General features: G+C 40.6%; 1 protein-coding gene across 2 annotated transcripts in view; it reads left to right on the forward strand.

Annotated features, from left to right (window-relative positions):
• The window catches only part of cpvl (carboxypeptidase vitellogenic like), a 104286-nt gene that overhangs the window by 79204 nt on the left and 6271 nt on the right, over window positions 1–18811 (forward strand). For both annotated transcript variants that reach the window (XM_043689523.1, XM_043689524.1), the window contains exons 11-12: window positions 1617–1790; window positions 7276–7458. In XM_043689523.1, coding sequence (XP_043545458.1) covers window positions 1617–1790; window positions 7276–7458 — 357 coding nt within the window. The remainder of the gene's footprint in view (window positions 1–1616; window positions 1791–7275; window positions 7459–18811) is intronic.

Raw genomic sequence — 18811 nt, forward strand, 5'->3', positions numbered from 1 at the left:
TGTGAAAAGTCCAACTACTGGTAGTATGAAAGCTTTGACTGTCCAAACTTTTAAATAATTTTAGTTTCTGTCCCATTTGTACATTGTTTTGTTGTTTTGGTTACTCCCAAAACAAAAGATTTTAAATATGTTAAATATACGATGAAATTAATATATATCAGTCAAAATTGGTGAAGTTGGAATGATTGGATACTAAAACTAATCTTGGGACTAGATTAGTTTAGGATATTGGGTCAGCATGGATAAGTTGGACCGAAGGGTCTGTTTCTGTGTTGTACGTCCCTATTCTCTATGAGCTGCAGTCTCATTTTTCAATATACCGTGTAAAATGCCAGTTCAACGGGAAATGCTGTGCAGCACAAATAAAGAACATATGTATCATAAATTGGCATTGTCTTTTACTCTACAAAACATGTCTGTTCTTTTTTCTTCCCAATCTCCAGAAAAAAATCAAACATTTGATATCTAGGATGTCCTGCTTAAGGAATTTCTGACAGTTAATCAAGCTCCTATCTTGCTCCCACTCTCTTCCCTGGATGCTCCAAGCAATGCTCACTTGCAGATCCTTCCTAGTCCTCTCTGTCGCCTTCAAGTTCCATTTTGATAATGGAACTCAGTTATAGGGACATGGCACAACTTACCTTGCTGGATTTTAACGTTTTTTTTTACTTTTGAAAGGTTCTACTGGATTGTTAACGGATGTAAAGCAAATGTTCGAAGATGCAACTCTAATCTGACCCAAATTTGCAAATTTCACAATTGTTTAAAAACTGTTCAGTCGGGAGTGGAGAATTGGAAGGAATGCATCTGTCACTAGTGTGTCACTAGTACTATTCTGTAATGTATAGAATTAAGTCTAGTTTGGAATTAGACTTTATGACGTGTATCATTTGCTGAGGAGCAGTGAATAAATTAGTACATCAAAGAGTGCCCTGAAAACAAAAAGTTCCTTGGATTTGCATGTGACTTACAATGCATTTCCTGTGTTATTTATAACAGAAGGTACTGGGAATATGAAGGCAATATTTCACCAATTGTTACCAAATGAAAACATGTTTGGGTGATCATGCACATGTAATTTGTCATTGCTAGTCAAATGCTAAAGCCATATTCCTTTTACCTTGTCTTTTCTGTGAATACCAAATGTTTTTTCTGTCGTCATGGCTATCCCTGGACGTGGAGGATAATGGTCTTTGTTCCGTTGATCTATTTATGGGCTCTGGGTGGTTTATGTGTGGCTTATATGGGGTTGTACATGGCAATGAAACGCCAAGTGCCGTCTCCAAATCAAGTGACATTGGAGAATGGGATTAATGGGCCCATATAAAAAGAAAATTGTGAAGCCAGATTTAAAGGTCTCTGGGTGGGGTTAGTTGGTGGTGAGTGGGATGAATAGACTCTGCTACAGTGGTGATTTTCTCTTGTATTTAGCAAACTGGGAATTTTGAATAAGTTGGTGAAGTTGAAGGCATTCAAATGAAAAATTTGAACTGCTTAATCAATATCTCTTAACTAATCTTATGTGATGTCATCCTATTCATAATGTAAATGCAGGATTTTAAAATCTTCTATAAGCATGATGCTATTTGATGTTTCCATGGATTTATTTTTAACAGGAGCCCTTGGATCAAAGCTACTATGGTGACTATTTATCACTGCCTGAAGTGAGAAACTCTATTCATGTGGGAAATCTGACCTTCCATGATGGATCAGAAGTGGAGAAACATCTTTTGAAGGATATTATGCAATCAGTGAAGCCATGGGTAGCCATATTAATGAATAATTATAGGGTAAGTGGCACTTTCTGTAGAGGTGAGGACGCTGGAAAAAATTCTCAAAATATGAATTTTTGAGAGTTGAGAAGCTGCACTTTGTGAGCACAATACCAACATTTTGATCAGATTGGATAATACAATATAATAATAAAAAATAAAGCAAGAGTGTTGAGCACTTGCACTTACAGCGCATGCATACAATCATTCCAAAACTTTTCATTCGGATGTAATAAAAGTCACTGAGTTAAGAGAGGATACATTGAGGGGATGTCAACAAGAGGGTTTTTTTTTTAACTGAGTTTTAAAAAAAAGATGGGCGGAGGAAGTAGTTTAGATGAGAAGGAAAATTCCAGAGCTTGAGGTCACCGGCAGAAGGCATTGTCAGCTTATGGTGAGGTAAAGGGAAGAGACAATGCAGAAGAGAACAGAGACTGAGAAGCATGAGTGTGGTGCTTCAATATGGTAAGACGTTACAAAGATGGAACTGGATGAGGCAGTGGACAAATTTAAACAGCAGTGTTGGGAATTTTTAATCTGAGGTGAAGGTGAGCAGCAATCTCATTTTAAAAGCAAATGGACTTTAACTGAATGGGGGAGCCATTTACAACATTACCTAGCTTACGGATCAGGAATAAAGAGGCTGGACACCAATAAGTGCGTTAGAAAAGTATAAACAGATGCAAGCCAGCGCATGTTGTTTTTGATAAAATCAAGCAATTTATTTGTGTTAGGGCCTTTTAAAGTTTATTGTGCATGTGTGATAATTTAAAGGTGCCAACTCATGGCAACTTTTAGGCAACTGTGCAGCATAGAGGGATCATCTAAATAAAGATGCAAGCAATGAGGAATTCAAGGTCACAGCCAAAGATGGCATTGTCATTAATCAAAACCAAGGCTGAGGGAGAAATGGTTTGCTATGTTGCTTCTGCTGTATCAGATTCCTTACTGCCTCACTCCACCTCTACATATTTTATATTTCCCTTCAGATCTCTGGATACCCACAATTGGGAGGCATCATCACAATGGGATTGAGTTATTTTATATAAGCTTAGCAGAATCTCTTTGCATTTGTACTCTACCTTTATTTATAAGGCACGTCAAAAGTCCTGGAGTGGAGCACCCATTGCGTATTTTTTTGTGAGCTTATTGAGGCCTTTAAGAATCAGTGTCATCCCAGGCTGGGCCCCCATAATTATATAGACCCAATGGTTAGCATTGTACACATTCATCTTTTCCTGGCCATGAACAAGTGGGAACAGGACATTGTGTTCCAGTGGAAAGCTATGAAAAAGATGGAGAGATCCTGGGGATGAGAGGTTTACTGAGGGTAAAAGGCTAGTGAATTCTAGGAAGCATGGGCACGATAGACCAAGATGAAGATCACTGAAAAATGAAGGGTCCCTCCACTAAAAGGGGCATATTTAATTTGCTAACAAGGGTAGCACAGTTCATAATTAAATAAGCTTTGTGACAGCTAGACAAATTAAAAATAGGCATCACTTTACAGGCTTGGCTCCAATACTGTCAGTGTCATTGCATGTTGTGTTGAAAACAAATTATGATCAGGAAATTGCATTTTTCATGATTATTTTTATTCTTATCAGAGGTATGGTAGAATGGTGGCTCTGTGACTGGACTTGTAATTCAGAGATCCAGGATAATGTCTGGAGACATGAGTTCAAATGTCACCATGATAGCTGGAGAATTCAAATTCACTTAATCAAATAAGATTAGAATTTTTTTTTTTAAAACTGGCACCAGTAACAGTATTGACAAAAGTACCAGATTGTTGTATTTAAAAAAAACTGGTTCACTCATGTCCTTCTGGGAAAGAAATCTGCCATTCTTACCTGGTCTGACCTATACATGACTCCAGACACAGAATTGTGGTTAGCTCTCAACTGCCCACTGAAATTGTCAAAGAAGACTTCAGTATTATTCAAGAATTAGTCTGCGAGGAGAAAGTGAGGTCTGCAGATGCTGGAGATCAAAGTTGAAACTTTATTGCTGGAACAGCACAGCAGGTCAGGCAGCATCCAGGGAACAGGAGATTCGACGTTTCGGGCACAGGCCCTTCTTCAGGAATGATTCCTGAAGAAGGGCCTGTGCCCGGAGCGTCGAATCTCCTGTTCCCTGGATGCTGCCTGACCTGCTGTGCTGTTCCAGCAATAAAGTTTCAACTCAAGAATTAGTCTTTCAGCCCTTGCCTTCTCAAGGGCCATTAGGGATGGACAATAAATATTGAACTTGCTTGTGTTGTCTACATCCAATGAATATGAGGGAAACAACCAATTTTAAAGAAAGGAAGAAAGTCTGACATTTATGTAAAACCTTTCATGACCTTTGGTTTTGCACATCCTATGTACAGCCAATAAGATATTTTGTAAATTTTTGCCACTTTCCTAACGGAGGGTAGATATCTGAAAACAGCATATGTGATAATGACCTCATTATCTGTTTTAGTGGTATCAGTTAAAGGAGAAATATTACCAGGACTCCATAACTACCATGTTCCCTGATGCAGTTGTCATAGGATCTTGTACCTGAGAGGGAAGGTGGAACTTTTGGTTTACATCTCATCCAACTTGGATTATGTGCTTGAGTTTTTGTGCTGAATCTACAACCTTTTACCTCAAAGACACAATTTTATTTTGTATTTATTGGATGTGGGCATTGCTGGCAAGGTTAGCATTTATTGCCTATCCCAGATTGTCCAGAGTCAACCACATTGCTGTGGGTTCACAGTCACAGGTAGGTCAGGCCATGTAAGGATGGTAGATTTCCTTCCCTAAAGGAATTAGTGAACCAGATGGATTTTTACATCAATCGAGAGGGGTTAAGTGGCTTTCATTAGACTAGTTTTGTGTTGAATTCATTACATAATCTGCCACGGTGGGATTTGAACCCATGTACCCAGAGCATTAGCTTGGTGTTCTGGATTACAATTCCAATGCCATTACCACTACACCACCATCTCCCTTAAGCGTTACAAATGGAGCCTCATTAAAGCAAAAATAATACTGCTATGTGCACATTACTTTATCATTTGGAAGCTAAGTTTGGATGTTGTTATTGACAGGTTGGGCAGGTGGCTATGGAAATACCCAACAGTTACATTGATGTCATTCTACACAGGAAGATGTCATAGAGTCATAGAGACTTACAGCATGGAAACAGACCCTTCGGTCCAACCCGTCCATGCCGACCAGATATCCCAACCCAATCTAGTCCCAGCTGCCAGCATACAGCCCACATCCCTCCAAACTCTTCCTATTCATATACCCATCCAGATGCCTTTTAAATGTTGCAATTGCACCAGCCTCCACCACTTCCTCTGGCAGCTCATTCCATACACGTACCACCCTCTGTGTGAAAAAGCTGCCCCTTAGCTCTCTCTTATATCTTTCCCCTCTCACCCTAAACCTATGCCCTCCTTACCATTAAGTGTATAAGTCCTGCTAAGATTTGCTTTCCCAAAATGCAGCACCTCACATTTATCTGAATTAAACTCCATCTGCCACTTCTCAGCCCATTGGCCCATCTGGTCAAGATCCTGTTGTAATCTGAGGTAACCTTTTTCGCTGTCCACTACACCTCCAATTTTGGTGTCACGTCATTGAATTAAATACTGCAATGGCTGATTATCCAGAATAAAAAGCTGTTAGCATAGGAAATATACAGCAGTAATTTAATTAAAATCCAATGCTCGCTACTGTTATTATTTTTAGTTGGGCGTTGTTTTCCTCCTCTTTAAAATTGCCTTCGCACAAAACGTCATTTTCCAACCTTTCCAACTCCTGTCCTATATTGTGATCTTTCCTTTTCTGAAATTGAGGACTTCCTAAATCGTGGTCATCAGAGTTCTTGTGAATATCTATGCCATTTTCTATAATCCTGCTCCCATCCACTCTACTCCCTCACAGAACATTTATCTTCACCTTCTATGTCACCAACCTCCACATTCAACAGATGCTTTAGATTCATGACATTTCTGCAATCTCCAACGTGGTACCACTGTCATACATGTTCCTCCCTTTCCGGACTGTCAGCTTTGTGACTCTAGTCCACTCCTCGATTATTTATAGTGTCTGGTCCCATTCCCATAGCAGCTTCCTGTGTCAGGACAGGCCGTTTTTACTTCCTCCTGTTACGCTGACCAAATTTGCAGACACTCCTTCCAGGTGAAGTAGAGATTTTGTTATACTTTTTTAAATTTAGCATATTTGTTTCGCTTTTCCTGACGCTGTTCCCTCTACTTTGGGAAGACAGAACACATATTGGGTTATCATTTTGTGGAATTTCTCCATTCGGTTTGCAAGCATGACCCTAAGTTTGCTGTCATTTTAACTTTCCACTCCACTCTTATCTGTTCTTAGCCTGCTACTATTGCAGAGAAACTCAAAGGACAGCATCTCCTCATTCGATTGAGTCTTTTATTGTTTTCAAAATTTGTGTTCAATAATTTCGAATCCTATCCTCTGTTGTTTCAGAGAGCAACAATTGACAATTCTCCTGTTTCCATTTATGCCTCCTCTAGACCATTTGTTTTGTTCAGTCGCTTGTCCAGTTTCCATACCTTTTGCCATTTTAGTTATCCCCTCTTTGTCATTTGACCTCCCTTGTCTTTCACTGTTTTACAGGCCTTTTCCTGTGTACCTTCTCAAGTCTACACTTTTGTTTTCTTATTGTTACACTTACTTAAAACTTATTTCATCTCAACTTTTCTGGTTTCTGCTGAAAAAGTGCATCAATAGAAATGCTGCCCGAACTACTGAGTGTTTCTAGCATGTTATACTTTTTAATACAAGTCCTGGTGCTGTACTCAGTCAATAAATTTAGTAATCTTATAATTGGATGTTGAGATTTGTGATAAACTTCCTTTTACTTTTCTCTCTCCTTTTTTTAGAGGGAAGCAGTTAGCTTCCGTCACACACGTAGAGTTTTAGAGAAACAAATTGAAAGTCCAAACTTACTCAAGATAATGTTGGGTGGAAACTTGTCAGTTCCTGAAAGTAATTCATGGTTTGTTATCTAGACTAATTACGCCTCTCAGGCCTGCAGTGCATAATGTACTTTAGTCTCTGCCATGTGTTCAGGGATCACTTGATTATTTCCACATTGCAATATGCACACAGCTGTGAGGGCTTTGTATAGAACACTCGACAATTGTTCTGTCCTTCAGTTACAATTCTTAAGTGCAGCAAAGATTTTCGGAAGTATAAGAAATGCTATTTCATCCAATTTATTGGCTTATTTTACACAAATTATGCTGAATATTTAAATACTTTGCATGGTAGCAAGTGGGGTACCAAATGATGTAGCAGCATGTATGTTGAATTGTTGTGATCCAGACCAGTTTTTAAACAAAAAACTTATCTACACCAAAAGTTTTGAACTTACAGACTGAATATTCAAGATGCTTCACTTTGAATCCTAATGCAATAAAGTGGATTTTGGATAATATCCTTCATATTTCCTCTTCTGGATTTACTTCCTTCAGGTATTGATGTATAGCGGTCAACTTGATGTAATTGTGGCAGCTCCTTTAACTGAACGCTTTCTGCTCACTGTGCCATGGTCCAAAGCTGAAGAATTCAAAAACGCAAAGAGAAACTTTTGGTTTGTCAATCCCAATGACACTGAAGTGGCTGGCTACGTTCGAAATGTTGGTGATTTTTATCAGGTACTGCGATCATAATTATTTGCTGAATTTTTTTTTAAGACGCACCAGGGTGTTTGGTAGCTGAGAGTTACTAGGCAAGTTTTCCTTTTGGATTTCATGAGCCTAAAATGAGGCTGATGTCAGAATCTGAAGTCTGGACTTTGGAGGGACAGTTATCAGATGTGACTTTTCCCAAAAACTGGCCAGTGACTGGATAGAGAGCTGGCTCACCAACCAATCAAGGACAGCAGAAGTCTTCTTGAAGCTGGAGAATCAATAGAAGGCCCTCTGGGATTGGCTGAAAGAGCAGGCTGCCTTTTTAAATAATCTGGAGTGGACACTCCTCAAGATTGTGATGCTCAATCTCCAATATTTTTAACCATAAATATGAGCTTCAACATTGGCCACCATTATGGTCGGTGATGTTCCATTCGACATCTGACAATAGTGGCCAGATTTTCACAGAGCTAGGCAGAGTCCAGAGGCTGATTTTTCTTTTTTCAACATGGTGGGTGTGGAACCTGGATGTGGAAGGCCCAAGAGTTCTAGCGGATCCCATTCATGCTGGCAGCGGGGAATAGGAGCATGATGGGAACAACAGGTGGGAAACCTGAACTCAGCAGGGTCACTTGAAGTTAGTGCTGAGTTCAAACAGACCTTGTTTTTCCTGTTCTAAGGATCTTAATCCCACATAGTGGGAACCACCAATTTATGGAGGAAGCACATTTTGATGACTGGCTAACTGTCACGACTAGAAGTCTTTTAAAACCCAGACTGTTAAGCATGAAAAAGATAATACAGAGGTCAGGTAGAAGAGGAAACAGCTAGCTACTGCTACAGTGTAGTGTTAGAGACCAAAAAAAAAGCTGCAGATGCTGGAATCCAAGGTAGACAAGCAGGAGGCTGGAAGAATTATACAAATGATTTGGATGTGAGCATAGGAGGTATAGTTAGCTGAAAATGTGTTGCTGGAAAAGCGCAGCAGGTCAGGCAGCATCCAAGGAGCAGGAGAATCAATGTTTCGGGCATGAGCCCTTCTTCAGGAATCTGCAGTCCTCACTTTCTCCTAGGAGGTATCGTTAGTAAGTTTGCAAATGACACCAAAATTGGAGGTGTAATGGATAGCGAAGAAGGTTACCTCAGATTACAACAGGATCTTGATCAGATGGGCCAATGGGCTGAGAAGTGGCAGATGGAGTTTAATTTAGATAAATGTAAGGTGCTGCATTTTGGGAAAGCAAATCTTAGCAGGACTTATATACTTAATGGTAAGGTCCTAGGGAGTGTTGCTGAACATAGATTCCTTGGAGTGCAGGTTCATAGCTCCTTGAAAGTGGAGTCGCAGGTATATCAGATAGTGAAAGTGGTGTTTGGTAAGCTTTCCTTTATTGGTCAGAGTACTGAGTACAGGAGTTTGGAGGTCATGTTGTGACTGTACAGGACATTGGTTATGCCACTGTTGGAATATTGCGCGCAATTCTGATCTCCTTCCTATCGGAAAGATATTATGAAACTTGAAAGGGTTCAGAAAAGATTTGCAAGGATGTTGCCAAGGTTGGAGGATTTGAGCTAAAGGGAGAGGTTGAATAGGCTAGGGCTGTTTTCCCTGGATGTGGGAGGCTGAGGGATGATTTTATAGAGGCTTATAAAATCATGAGGGGCATGGATAGGATAAAAAGACAAAGTCTCTTCCCTGGGGTGAGGGAGTCCAGAACAGGAATGTATAGGTTTAGGGCGAGAGGTGAAAGATATAAAAGAGACCTATGGGGCAACGTTTTCACACAGAGGGTAGTATGTGTTTGGAATGAGCTGCCAGAGGAAGTGGTGGAGGCTGGTACAATTGCAACATCTAAAAGGCATCTGGATGGATATATGAATAGGAAGGGTTTGGAGGGATATTGGGCGGGTGGGACTAGATTGGGCTGGGATATCTGGTCGGCCTGAACAAGTTGGATCAAAGTGTCTGTTTCCCTGCTGTATATCTCTATGACTCTATAACACAGCAAGTCAGGCAGCATCCGCATCACCCACACCCAGTCCTGAAGAAGGGTTACACCTGAAGCGTCGATTTCGCTACCTCATAGTGTAGTGACAGACTTTCTTGTAAGCTTTAGAAAACCATTAATCATCTGTTCCTACACCCCCCTCCCCCACCCCACGAGGGCTTTTATTCTAGCTGAGCAAAACCCTCCAAAAATACTTATTCCAGCAGGAGGGCTGCATGTACATTTTGACAGACTGTAGTAAGAGGCCATTAAAAGATTATTTGTCTTGGATGTAATGAATGAACTAGTGACTGGCAATGGACCAATTGCAGATAAACGGGATTTGTGTAGTTTGGTGTTTATTGGCCAGCATGGAAATGGTGGGCCGAAGGGCCTATTTCTGTGCTGTATGACTGATTCCTCTTTAATTTACAGAGCTTCCATCTTTTTTTAAAAAGAGAAGGGCCTTAGCAGCAATCTGCCTGAGATTGCCCCTTCTCCAAAAATCCAGCCTGTACTTACCACTAAATTGTGCTACAAAGCCAAAATTTAAGCAAATGCAAACATCTATATTTATTAAAATCTCATTCCTGGGATTTGCACATTTAGCCCATTCCTCATTGTCCTTAGTCAAAGCTAACCCCTTTTTGCATTACTGAGGAAGTATTAATGCCAGAAGTCCCCTCATTTGATGCGACTGTAAATAATGCCTGATCTGCTTTTCAGGTGGATTTAAATCCATTTCATCAGAACTATTTAGATTTTTTATATGCAATGTTACTGCACACTAATTGGTTCTTGTGTTCCTTTCATTAAAGCATTAAAAATAGTTAATTGGTTGAAAAGTGATTTGAGAAGTGCTTCGGGCAGCATGGTGGCTCAGTGGTTAGCACTGCAGCCTCACAGCGCCAGGAACCTAGGATTGATTCCAGCCTCGGGCATCTGTCTGTGTGGAGTTTGCACATTCTCCCTGTGTCTGCGTGGGTTTCCTTCAGATGCTCTCGTTTCCTCCCACAGTCCAAAGATATGCAGATTAAATGCAAAATTGCCCATGGTGTCCAGGCTGGATGGATTAGCCGTGGGAAATGCAGGGTTACAGGGACAGGGTGGGGGGGGGTGCATCAGGGTGGGATACTCTATGGAGGTTTGGTGTAAACTCAGTGGGCTGAATGGCCTGTTTCCACATTGCAGGGATTTTATGTTCCGCATCATGAAAGAGCATATATAAATGCAAGTTTTTTTTATGTATAGTGTCGATTTGCTAAATAAGTTTTGGATGAAATTCAAATGCATTTTAAATCCTGACCCTCCAGTGGCGGGTCTTTATTTAAAATGTTTTGGTGACTGGAACTCTTCAGACCATCCATTTCTTGAAAATTAAACCAGTTGTAGTCCAATTTATGAGGCGGTCTGAAATCATGTTTCATTATATTTGTGCAAATTCAGAAGCCCAGCGATGCCTTAAAACTCATCCAGATGGCAACTGCAATGAAATTGGAAGAAGGAAGTTTGAGATTTTTGTTTAAACCACAAGCAGAATGATGCCATTATGTTTTCACTTTGATAGCAAATTTGCACATGTGCAGAGCATGGAATTGAGTGCTGTGGGAAAGAAACCACAACTTAGAAGTTGAATTCAACTTTAAAATATCTAAAGGGAGTATCCCCCTATGTTCTGCATAATACAAGTGTAGGCATCTTGTACAAACTGAAGTATAATTTATTAATGATAAATAGCTCCTTTATCATTTCAGTACATTTATGTTTAGGATCAGAATTTGAACAAAAAAATGAATGTCAATCAAAACACAGACAATGTATTCTGGTGATAACAATGCTGAACATATGAAGAAAGTCAGCAGCTGAAAATGAAAGACAAGTTTGAGTTTGAATGAGGCATTGTACCAAGTATTCCTTTGTTTAAATTATGGAGAGTGTTAACATTGATAGTGAATTGTCATGTGCCATCAGTGCAATATTTGAAAGAAAGAAAGACTTCTAGTTATTTCTCGGGTGTATTCATTAATTACCTGAACTGCAGATTTTATGTCTATTGTGCATTCATTTTCTCCGTGGTTGCTGGGAAAGTGAAAGGTTGGACATTCACCATCAGTTGGAATTAGAACACAGAACTGTTCTACCTGTCATGAATCATGGGGTAATGTGGTGGAAATCAAATCCCAGGATTCCTAGAGCAATCAAAACTGTGCTAATTTGATTAAACCACTGAATTGCACAATGCTACTTAGTGTCTAATTCAGGTTAAAAGAAAATGCAAACTATGTTTTTTTAATTAACACAAAAATTGTTATTTATTATAATCAAAGTGTTTGATTAACTGTTTAACCAATGAGATGAAAGAAGCCTGAATTATTAATTTGTGACATAATAACTTAACTGTGTCCTCTTCAAAATTCCCATACACAAACAAATAGACAAATTCCACAAGTGTTATTGGGACTGTATTCATCTAGACAAATGGGGAGTATTCCAGCATGCCACTGATGTCTGCTTTGCAGGTGGTGGATAGACTTTGGGTTTCAGGAAATAGGTGATGAGCCTGTTGCACTAGCTACAGCAGTTATTTGGCTCTCTGGGTGAGATTCTGGTCAAAGAACAAGGTGCAAAGCTTAGAGGTTTTGCTTGGCTTAAGACCAGAATTGAAGGGTGAGGAAGTATGGTTTTTATTTCAAGACTTCTTCCTCGTGCTTACATTGTGCACAAGACTCCGGCCAGAATTGAGTATATAGTGAATTGCAGCAGTTGCCGGCATATTAATAAAGCGGAGCTTTGCCAATTCCTGATGAACCAAATAACTTCAGGTCTTTTAGACAGGTCAATACAATGGCTGAATTAGATTTTGAATGGGACTTTAAATCAATTGTATTTATTTACTTATAATTTACAATAGAACTAATACTTCAGTTCTTTTTTCAGGTGTCTTTTAAAAAATGTAGATGAGAAGGCTAATCAATCAAACACCAAAAGGCTATAGGACTTGAATTTTCAGTAGCAGTTCTCCATGTGAGTAGACAGGTAAATGGAAAGCATCCTGGAGAAGTTATCAAGTATTTCCCTTTTCCCAAACCAGAGATGTGAACCTGAGCAAATTTAACTGGAGCAACACTGCTGCAATAAGCCCATTTGACGAACACAGATAGAGGTCCAGGAACAACTTGCTGATCCATCTCCACAGTTTCTTCTCTTTAAAACAAGAATATGAATCAACAATGGGCAGTAGCAATGCGAATGCAGAATTTGGAGAGCAACTGGAAATCATAGTACTTAATGGAAAAAAAAACAAAATACAGTGCATGTTGGCTATCTGAAACGCACAATACTAGAGAAACTAAGCAGGTCTGGCAGTATCTGTGGAATTCTGAAGAAGAGTCATACTGGACTTAGTCATAGAGATGTACAGCATGGAAACCGACCCTTCGGTCACATCCTCTGGCAGCTCATTCCATACACGTACCACCCTCTGCGTGAAAATGTTGCCCCTTAGGTCTCTTTTATATCTTTCCCCTCTCACCCTAAACTTATGCCCTCTAGTTCTGGACTCCCCAACCCCAGGGAAAAGACTTTGTCTATTTATCCTATCCATGCCCTTCATAATTGTGTATACCTCTATAAGGTCACCCCTCAGCCTCCGCTCCAGGGAAAACAGCCCCAGCCTGTTCAGCCTCTCCCTGTAGCTGAGATCCTCCAACGCTGGCAACATCCTTGTAAATCTTTTCTGAACCCTTTCAAGTTTCACAACATTTTTCTGATAGGAAGGAGACCAGAACTGCACGCAATATTCCAACAGTGGCTTAACTAATATCCTGTACAGCTGCAACATAACCTCCCAACTCCTGTACTCAATACTCTGACCAATAAAGGAAAGCATACCAAACGCTGCCTTCACTATCCTATCTACCTGTGACTCCACTTTCAAGAAGCTATGAACCTGCACTCCAAGGTCTCTTTGTTCAGCAACACTCCCTAGGACCTTACCATTAAGTGCATAAGTCCTGCTAAGATTTGCTTTCCCAAAATGCAGCGCCTCTCATTTGTCTGAATTAAATTCCATCTGCCACTTCTCAGCCCTTTGGCCCATCAGGTCCAGGCAATTCTGTTTGTCTCTCCACAGATGCTGCCAGACCAGCTGAGTTTCTGCGACACTTCTGGTTGTTTCCAGTTTCTGCAGTATTTTGTTTTTTTTTAAACAGGTGTACTTCATGGATGATTTTGGCCTGGAAGAAAGTTTTGTGGTAGAGGGCCCAATTAATGATGTTGTAACTCCTCCTTTTTCCTCATATATTTATGACCTTTCATGTTTCACCACTTGAAAATTCATTTGCCACTTGTCTGCCCTAATCCAGTACCTTTACTGTGTCCTTTCAAAGTACTACAACATTCTTCACAAAGTTCAAAATGCTTTGAAGTTTTGTATCATCTGGAAATTTTGGAACTGTACCCTGTACACCAAGATCTAAGTTTCTTTTTCATTCAGTTGGAGTATTGCATTCAGCTTTTGACACCACACCTTAGGGAAAATGCGAAGGCATTAGAAGATGCAAGAAATATCTGAGAGACTGGTACATGACATCAGTTACATCAATATATTCAGGATGTTTGGAGAACCTTCCTTGAACATGGGAATGTTGAGAGGAGATTTGAACTGATTTAAGACTTATGAAAGGTCGAGATGGCGAAGACCAGGAAATCCGCTCCTATTAGTGGAAGGCTCAAGGACAAAAGGATGTAGAATTCACATAGTAGGTAAAAAGAGCAATAGAGATATAATACCCACAACCTTTTTACACAGCGAGTTGTTAAGATCTGGAATGTGCAGCCAGAGATTGTGGTGGAGGCAGGGTTGATCAACGCATTGAAGAGGGAGTTGGATTTCTATCTGAGAAGGAAGAATGCAAGAATACTTTGGGTCTCGGTGCATTGTTCATTTGGAGAACTGGGGTGCACACAATAGACTAAATAGCCATCCCCTGTGCTGGAACAATTCTTAATTCTGGGTTTGCTTAAAAATTGCAGCTCCAGATATTTCCAAGGTTTAGGCCAGAGTTAAAATTTCTAAAGGGCTATCTTATAAATCTTCGGCATGTGCATCAATATACTTCTTTTGTTTACATTACTGTTGCCAAATACATTTTTCTTAGGAAATACTTTTGAATGAAAACCTAGCAGCTGCAAAATGTAGCTTCAACTCTGTGAATATTTAGAAAGTTTGTATTTCATGTTGAGAGTGTCTTTCTGACATATCTGCATGCGCCTTTTAGATATTTCACAGCTTCAGTCAGTTTACTTGCATATCAAACCTATTGGGAGTGTGGTTAGTTTAGATGGCTAGCATACGCCCCTGATTTATAGCAATAGCACAAAGTTCAATCCCCATTCTGGCTGAGGCAGACTTGAAGACTTACCTCCACATCCTACCTGTCATAGAAAATGGGGGTTTCAGCATATAGTCACCAAGGACCTACTTTCAGGCAGAGAGTATACCAACACAAGTTAGGAACACAATAAGCCCACTTGGCTCTGAGACCTGCTGTACCATCAAACTACACAGCGGCTGATCTGAACAAAGACTTATTGCTTCAGTTGTATAAAACGTTGGTGAGACTGCACCTGGAGTATCATCTGTAGTTCTGGACCTCTTCCCTAGGGAAGTACGTATTTGCTGTAGAGTGAGTGCAGCGGGAGTTTGCCAGATTGATTTCTGGGATAGTGGGAGAGACCTTTGACAAGACTCTGTCAGAACGCTTTGGCATTTAGAAGAATGAGGGGTGATCTCAAAGAAACTTACAAAAGTCTTAAATGGACAGACAGAGTGGGTGTAGAAAGGATGACCCCCCCCCCCCCCCCCCCCCCCCGAAGGGCTTGTGACATTTATAAATGAATAAAGGGGAAGAATCAGTTTCAGGATAAAGGCAGGCAAAACTCTCCTGAACACACATGGAGACAATCTGTCTGGTGTTCTCCCCAAGCGCTTGAATAAAGCAACGTTGTAGATGAAAATGAGTAACTTGAACACATTGTAAAACTATAAATCTTTGTCCACTGTTTCTTTAGTTTAAAGGAGTTTTTTTTCCCCAGTTTTTGACAATAGTCCATAAGATTAAACTTTATATCATGAATATGAAGTACAGAGCCAGAATTTCATGACTGAGGCATGAATTGTAAGTCAGGACTTAGAAGTGTTGGCTTGCAGGATTTTTCATCTGGTGAACGTAGGGGTGGCCTAGGGTCAGGAAGTGACAGGTCCCAGGGCAGAGATAGAAGGGGCTAGGTTAAAAGACACACCTGTTCACTAATACCATTGTGAGGCCCTGACCCTCAAACCCAAAGACCAATATTTACTTTAAACTGAACTTTCCATTCCCATGACAACATTTTGAAGCTCTAAAGCTGTCAACATAAAGAAACATCACTTGAATAGCTATTTTTCAAAAACACAATACTCTTTATGTAATTGTAAAGCTGTCAAAATGAGCAATCCCTGGAGAGCTATGTGAACAACCCCTGTTCAGTACAACTTGAGTGGTTTGAAAGGCAGCCAAGCATTCAAATTGGCCTTCCCCCCAAAAAACTATCGAATTAAGCCCTTCTCGGTTCAAGTCCCACCTAATCCAAAGGTGTGTAGTAACATCTCTGTACAGGTTGATTGGAAAATATCTATAAATTAGCCCTTCTGAGCAGATTGCATTTGAGTTTTTAAGGAATGACGGAGGCTCAGCCATCTGATAAGACACCAAAGCACCAAAACAGATGGTTAAGTTGAACTTCAAGAAAAAAAAATTAAAGCAATGGGTTTGTTTTGCAAAATTAGATTTGCATTTCAAACTGGACTTGCCTTTCAAAATTGGGCACTGCAGAATTGCACTTTATGCAGTGGATAGTTTCATGCATCTGCTGATTTTTACCTCTTCCATAATGCTGTTCTTTTCCTTGAGAGTTTGACAATTGTCAGAGCTAACAACGAGGCAGCACATTACTTAATGCTTGCTTACCTTTTTGAATTCAATCTCTTTGTCAGTCACTGTAGTAAAACAGATATACTATATTCTATGCATTTCATAATGGTATGTAAAGTAGGCAACACCTTCTATACTCAACCTTTATACAGTTCCCAACTGAAATCCATGGTTGCCTCATGGTTCATGATAGCTGTGTTGGTGTGATTCACATTGCCTTCTAAAACTCATACACTGCCAAAGTTCTACAATGCCCGCTTCTGCAATGGTTCCAGCAGTGTTGAGGCATTTGGATCCCAGCTTGTCCCAATACATCCCCCAATGAAAATTGCAGTGTGCTGAATAGGGGCTGGGGGAATCTGGGGCCCTGTGTCCAGGTGCCACTTAGAATTTTTAAAGCCTAAGCAATGTACTTCACTCTCTACAACAGAATGGGCAATCTAGCTCTTGAGGTCTGATTTAATAGAGAGTTGAGTGGCGGGAATGCAGTAATGTGAAGCCAATGGTGCAGTCGGTCAATACTTAGCATTTGAAAGTACCTCTAGTCACTTTGTTAATTTCTGTGAGGTCAGTGTACAGTACTGTCTTTAACACTGCATTCAGCTTCTTGGTGTTTTACTTTGAACACTGACGTCCAAGGCTCTCTATGACTTGACCATGCAAATTTAAGAGAGTTGTGCAACATTGCAGATATATGACATCTCTTTATTCCATCTGTGATGTCAGGGCATCATATGAAAACTGTGGAGCCTGCTGTCTCATTTTTTGTATCATTCTTTTCTGATTTCCTGCACAAATTCATGCAGGCTATCTGTCAGCGGTGCTGTGAGGTTAGTATGTTGGACCCGACACTATGCAGAGGAGAAAGTGAGGACTGCAGATGCTGGAGATCAGAGCTGAAAATGTGTTGCTGGAAAAGCGCAGCAGGTCAGGCAGCATCCAGGGAACAGGAGAATCGACGTTTCAGGCATAAGCCCTTCTTCAGGAAGGGCTATACTATGCAACTAACCCTATACCCAGGGATCATTATCCTGAATAGATAGCACAAACTTGGTATGTTTCCTGCTTTTCAATAAAGTGTTACAGGATAACCATGCATTGCAATCCTTGTGTCCATTTTCCATAGCCCCCATTCTATGTTGTTTTCTTACAATTCTCATAGTGTTCAGGGATACATAGGTTAGGTCCATTAGTCAGGGGAGATGTAGAGTAATAGGGTAGGGAAATGGGTCTGGGTGGGATACTCTTGGGAGGGTTGGTGTGGACTTGTTGGGACAAATGGCCTGTTTCCAAACTGTGGGGATTCTATGATTCTAATTCCCTTCCTGAAGGTTAGCCGCTGGAAGTTTGTTTTCTCTGGCTGGAGACATTACAATTATCTGAAATGAGGAGACATTCCTTCACTCTGAATTGTGAACCATTGGAATTTTCTATCCTAAGATGTGGATGTTTAGTCACTTAAGTATATTTTCAGCATGAATTGTTAGCTTCCCAAGTGAATTACAGGACATGAGAATGGGGGAAGAGAATGCCTTGCAGTAGAAAGTGAACTTTGATCATGTTGAATGGTGGAATTCATATGAAAGTCAAGTGTTCTACTGCTGCTCCTATCCCCAATGTTCTATGACAGTCTTCTGACTTCTTAAATTCACTTGATGCTGGTGAACTCTTTCAGTGTATTTGGAGCATTCCTTACTGGGCTCAAACTATAACATCAATTCATTTTAAATGAATGGTACCTAGCTATCTAAAGAGTGTTTCCTTTCTGAAGAAAAATGTCACAGGTTAATAGCCATGCTAAAATGTTGCATTTTCACATGTACTACAGAAATTTCAATCCTTCTGGTTGTTGAATTTTAATTTTATAGAATTTCTATACCATACTTTGACAACACCATGATGCCTCAAATTTGTAGGATGAATTTGTATGCCTGCCTCTTCGGAGGAGAGGAGTAGCCATGGGCACCCGCATGGGCCCCAGCTATGCCTGCCTCTTCGTAGGATATGTGGAACAGTCCATCTTCTGCAACTACACTGGCCCCACCCCCCACCTTTTCCTCCGCTACATCGCTGACTGTATCGGCACCGCCTCGTGCTCCCACGAGGAGGTTGAACAGTTCATCCACTTCACCAACACCCGACCTCAAATTCACCTGGACAGTCTCAGATTCCTCCCTCCCCTTCCTCGACCTTTCTATTTCTATCTCAGGCGACCGAATCAACACGGACATCTACTACAAACCGACTGACTCCCACAGCTACCTGGACTACACCTCCGCCCACCCTGACCCCTGTAAAAACGCCATCCCATTCTCCCAATTCCTTCGACTCCGCCGCATCTGCTCCCAGGAGGACCAGATCCAAAAACGTACAACCCAGATGGCCTCCTTCTTCAAGGACAGCAATTTCCCCCCC

Source organism: Chiloscyllium plagiosum, chromosome 5, assembly GCF_004010195.1.
Source record: "Chiloscyllium plagiosum isolate BGI_BamShark_2017 chromosome 5, ASM401019v2, whole genome shotgun sequence".
In the NCBI taxonomy this organism is placed as follows: Eukaryota; Metazoa; Chordata; class Chondrichthyes; order Orectolobiformes; family Hemiscylliidae; genus Chiloscyllium; species Chiloscyllium plagiosum.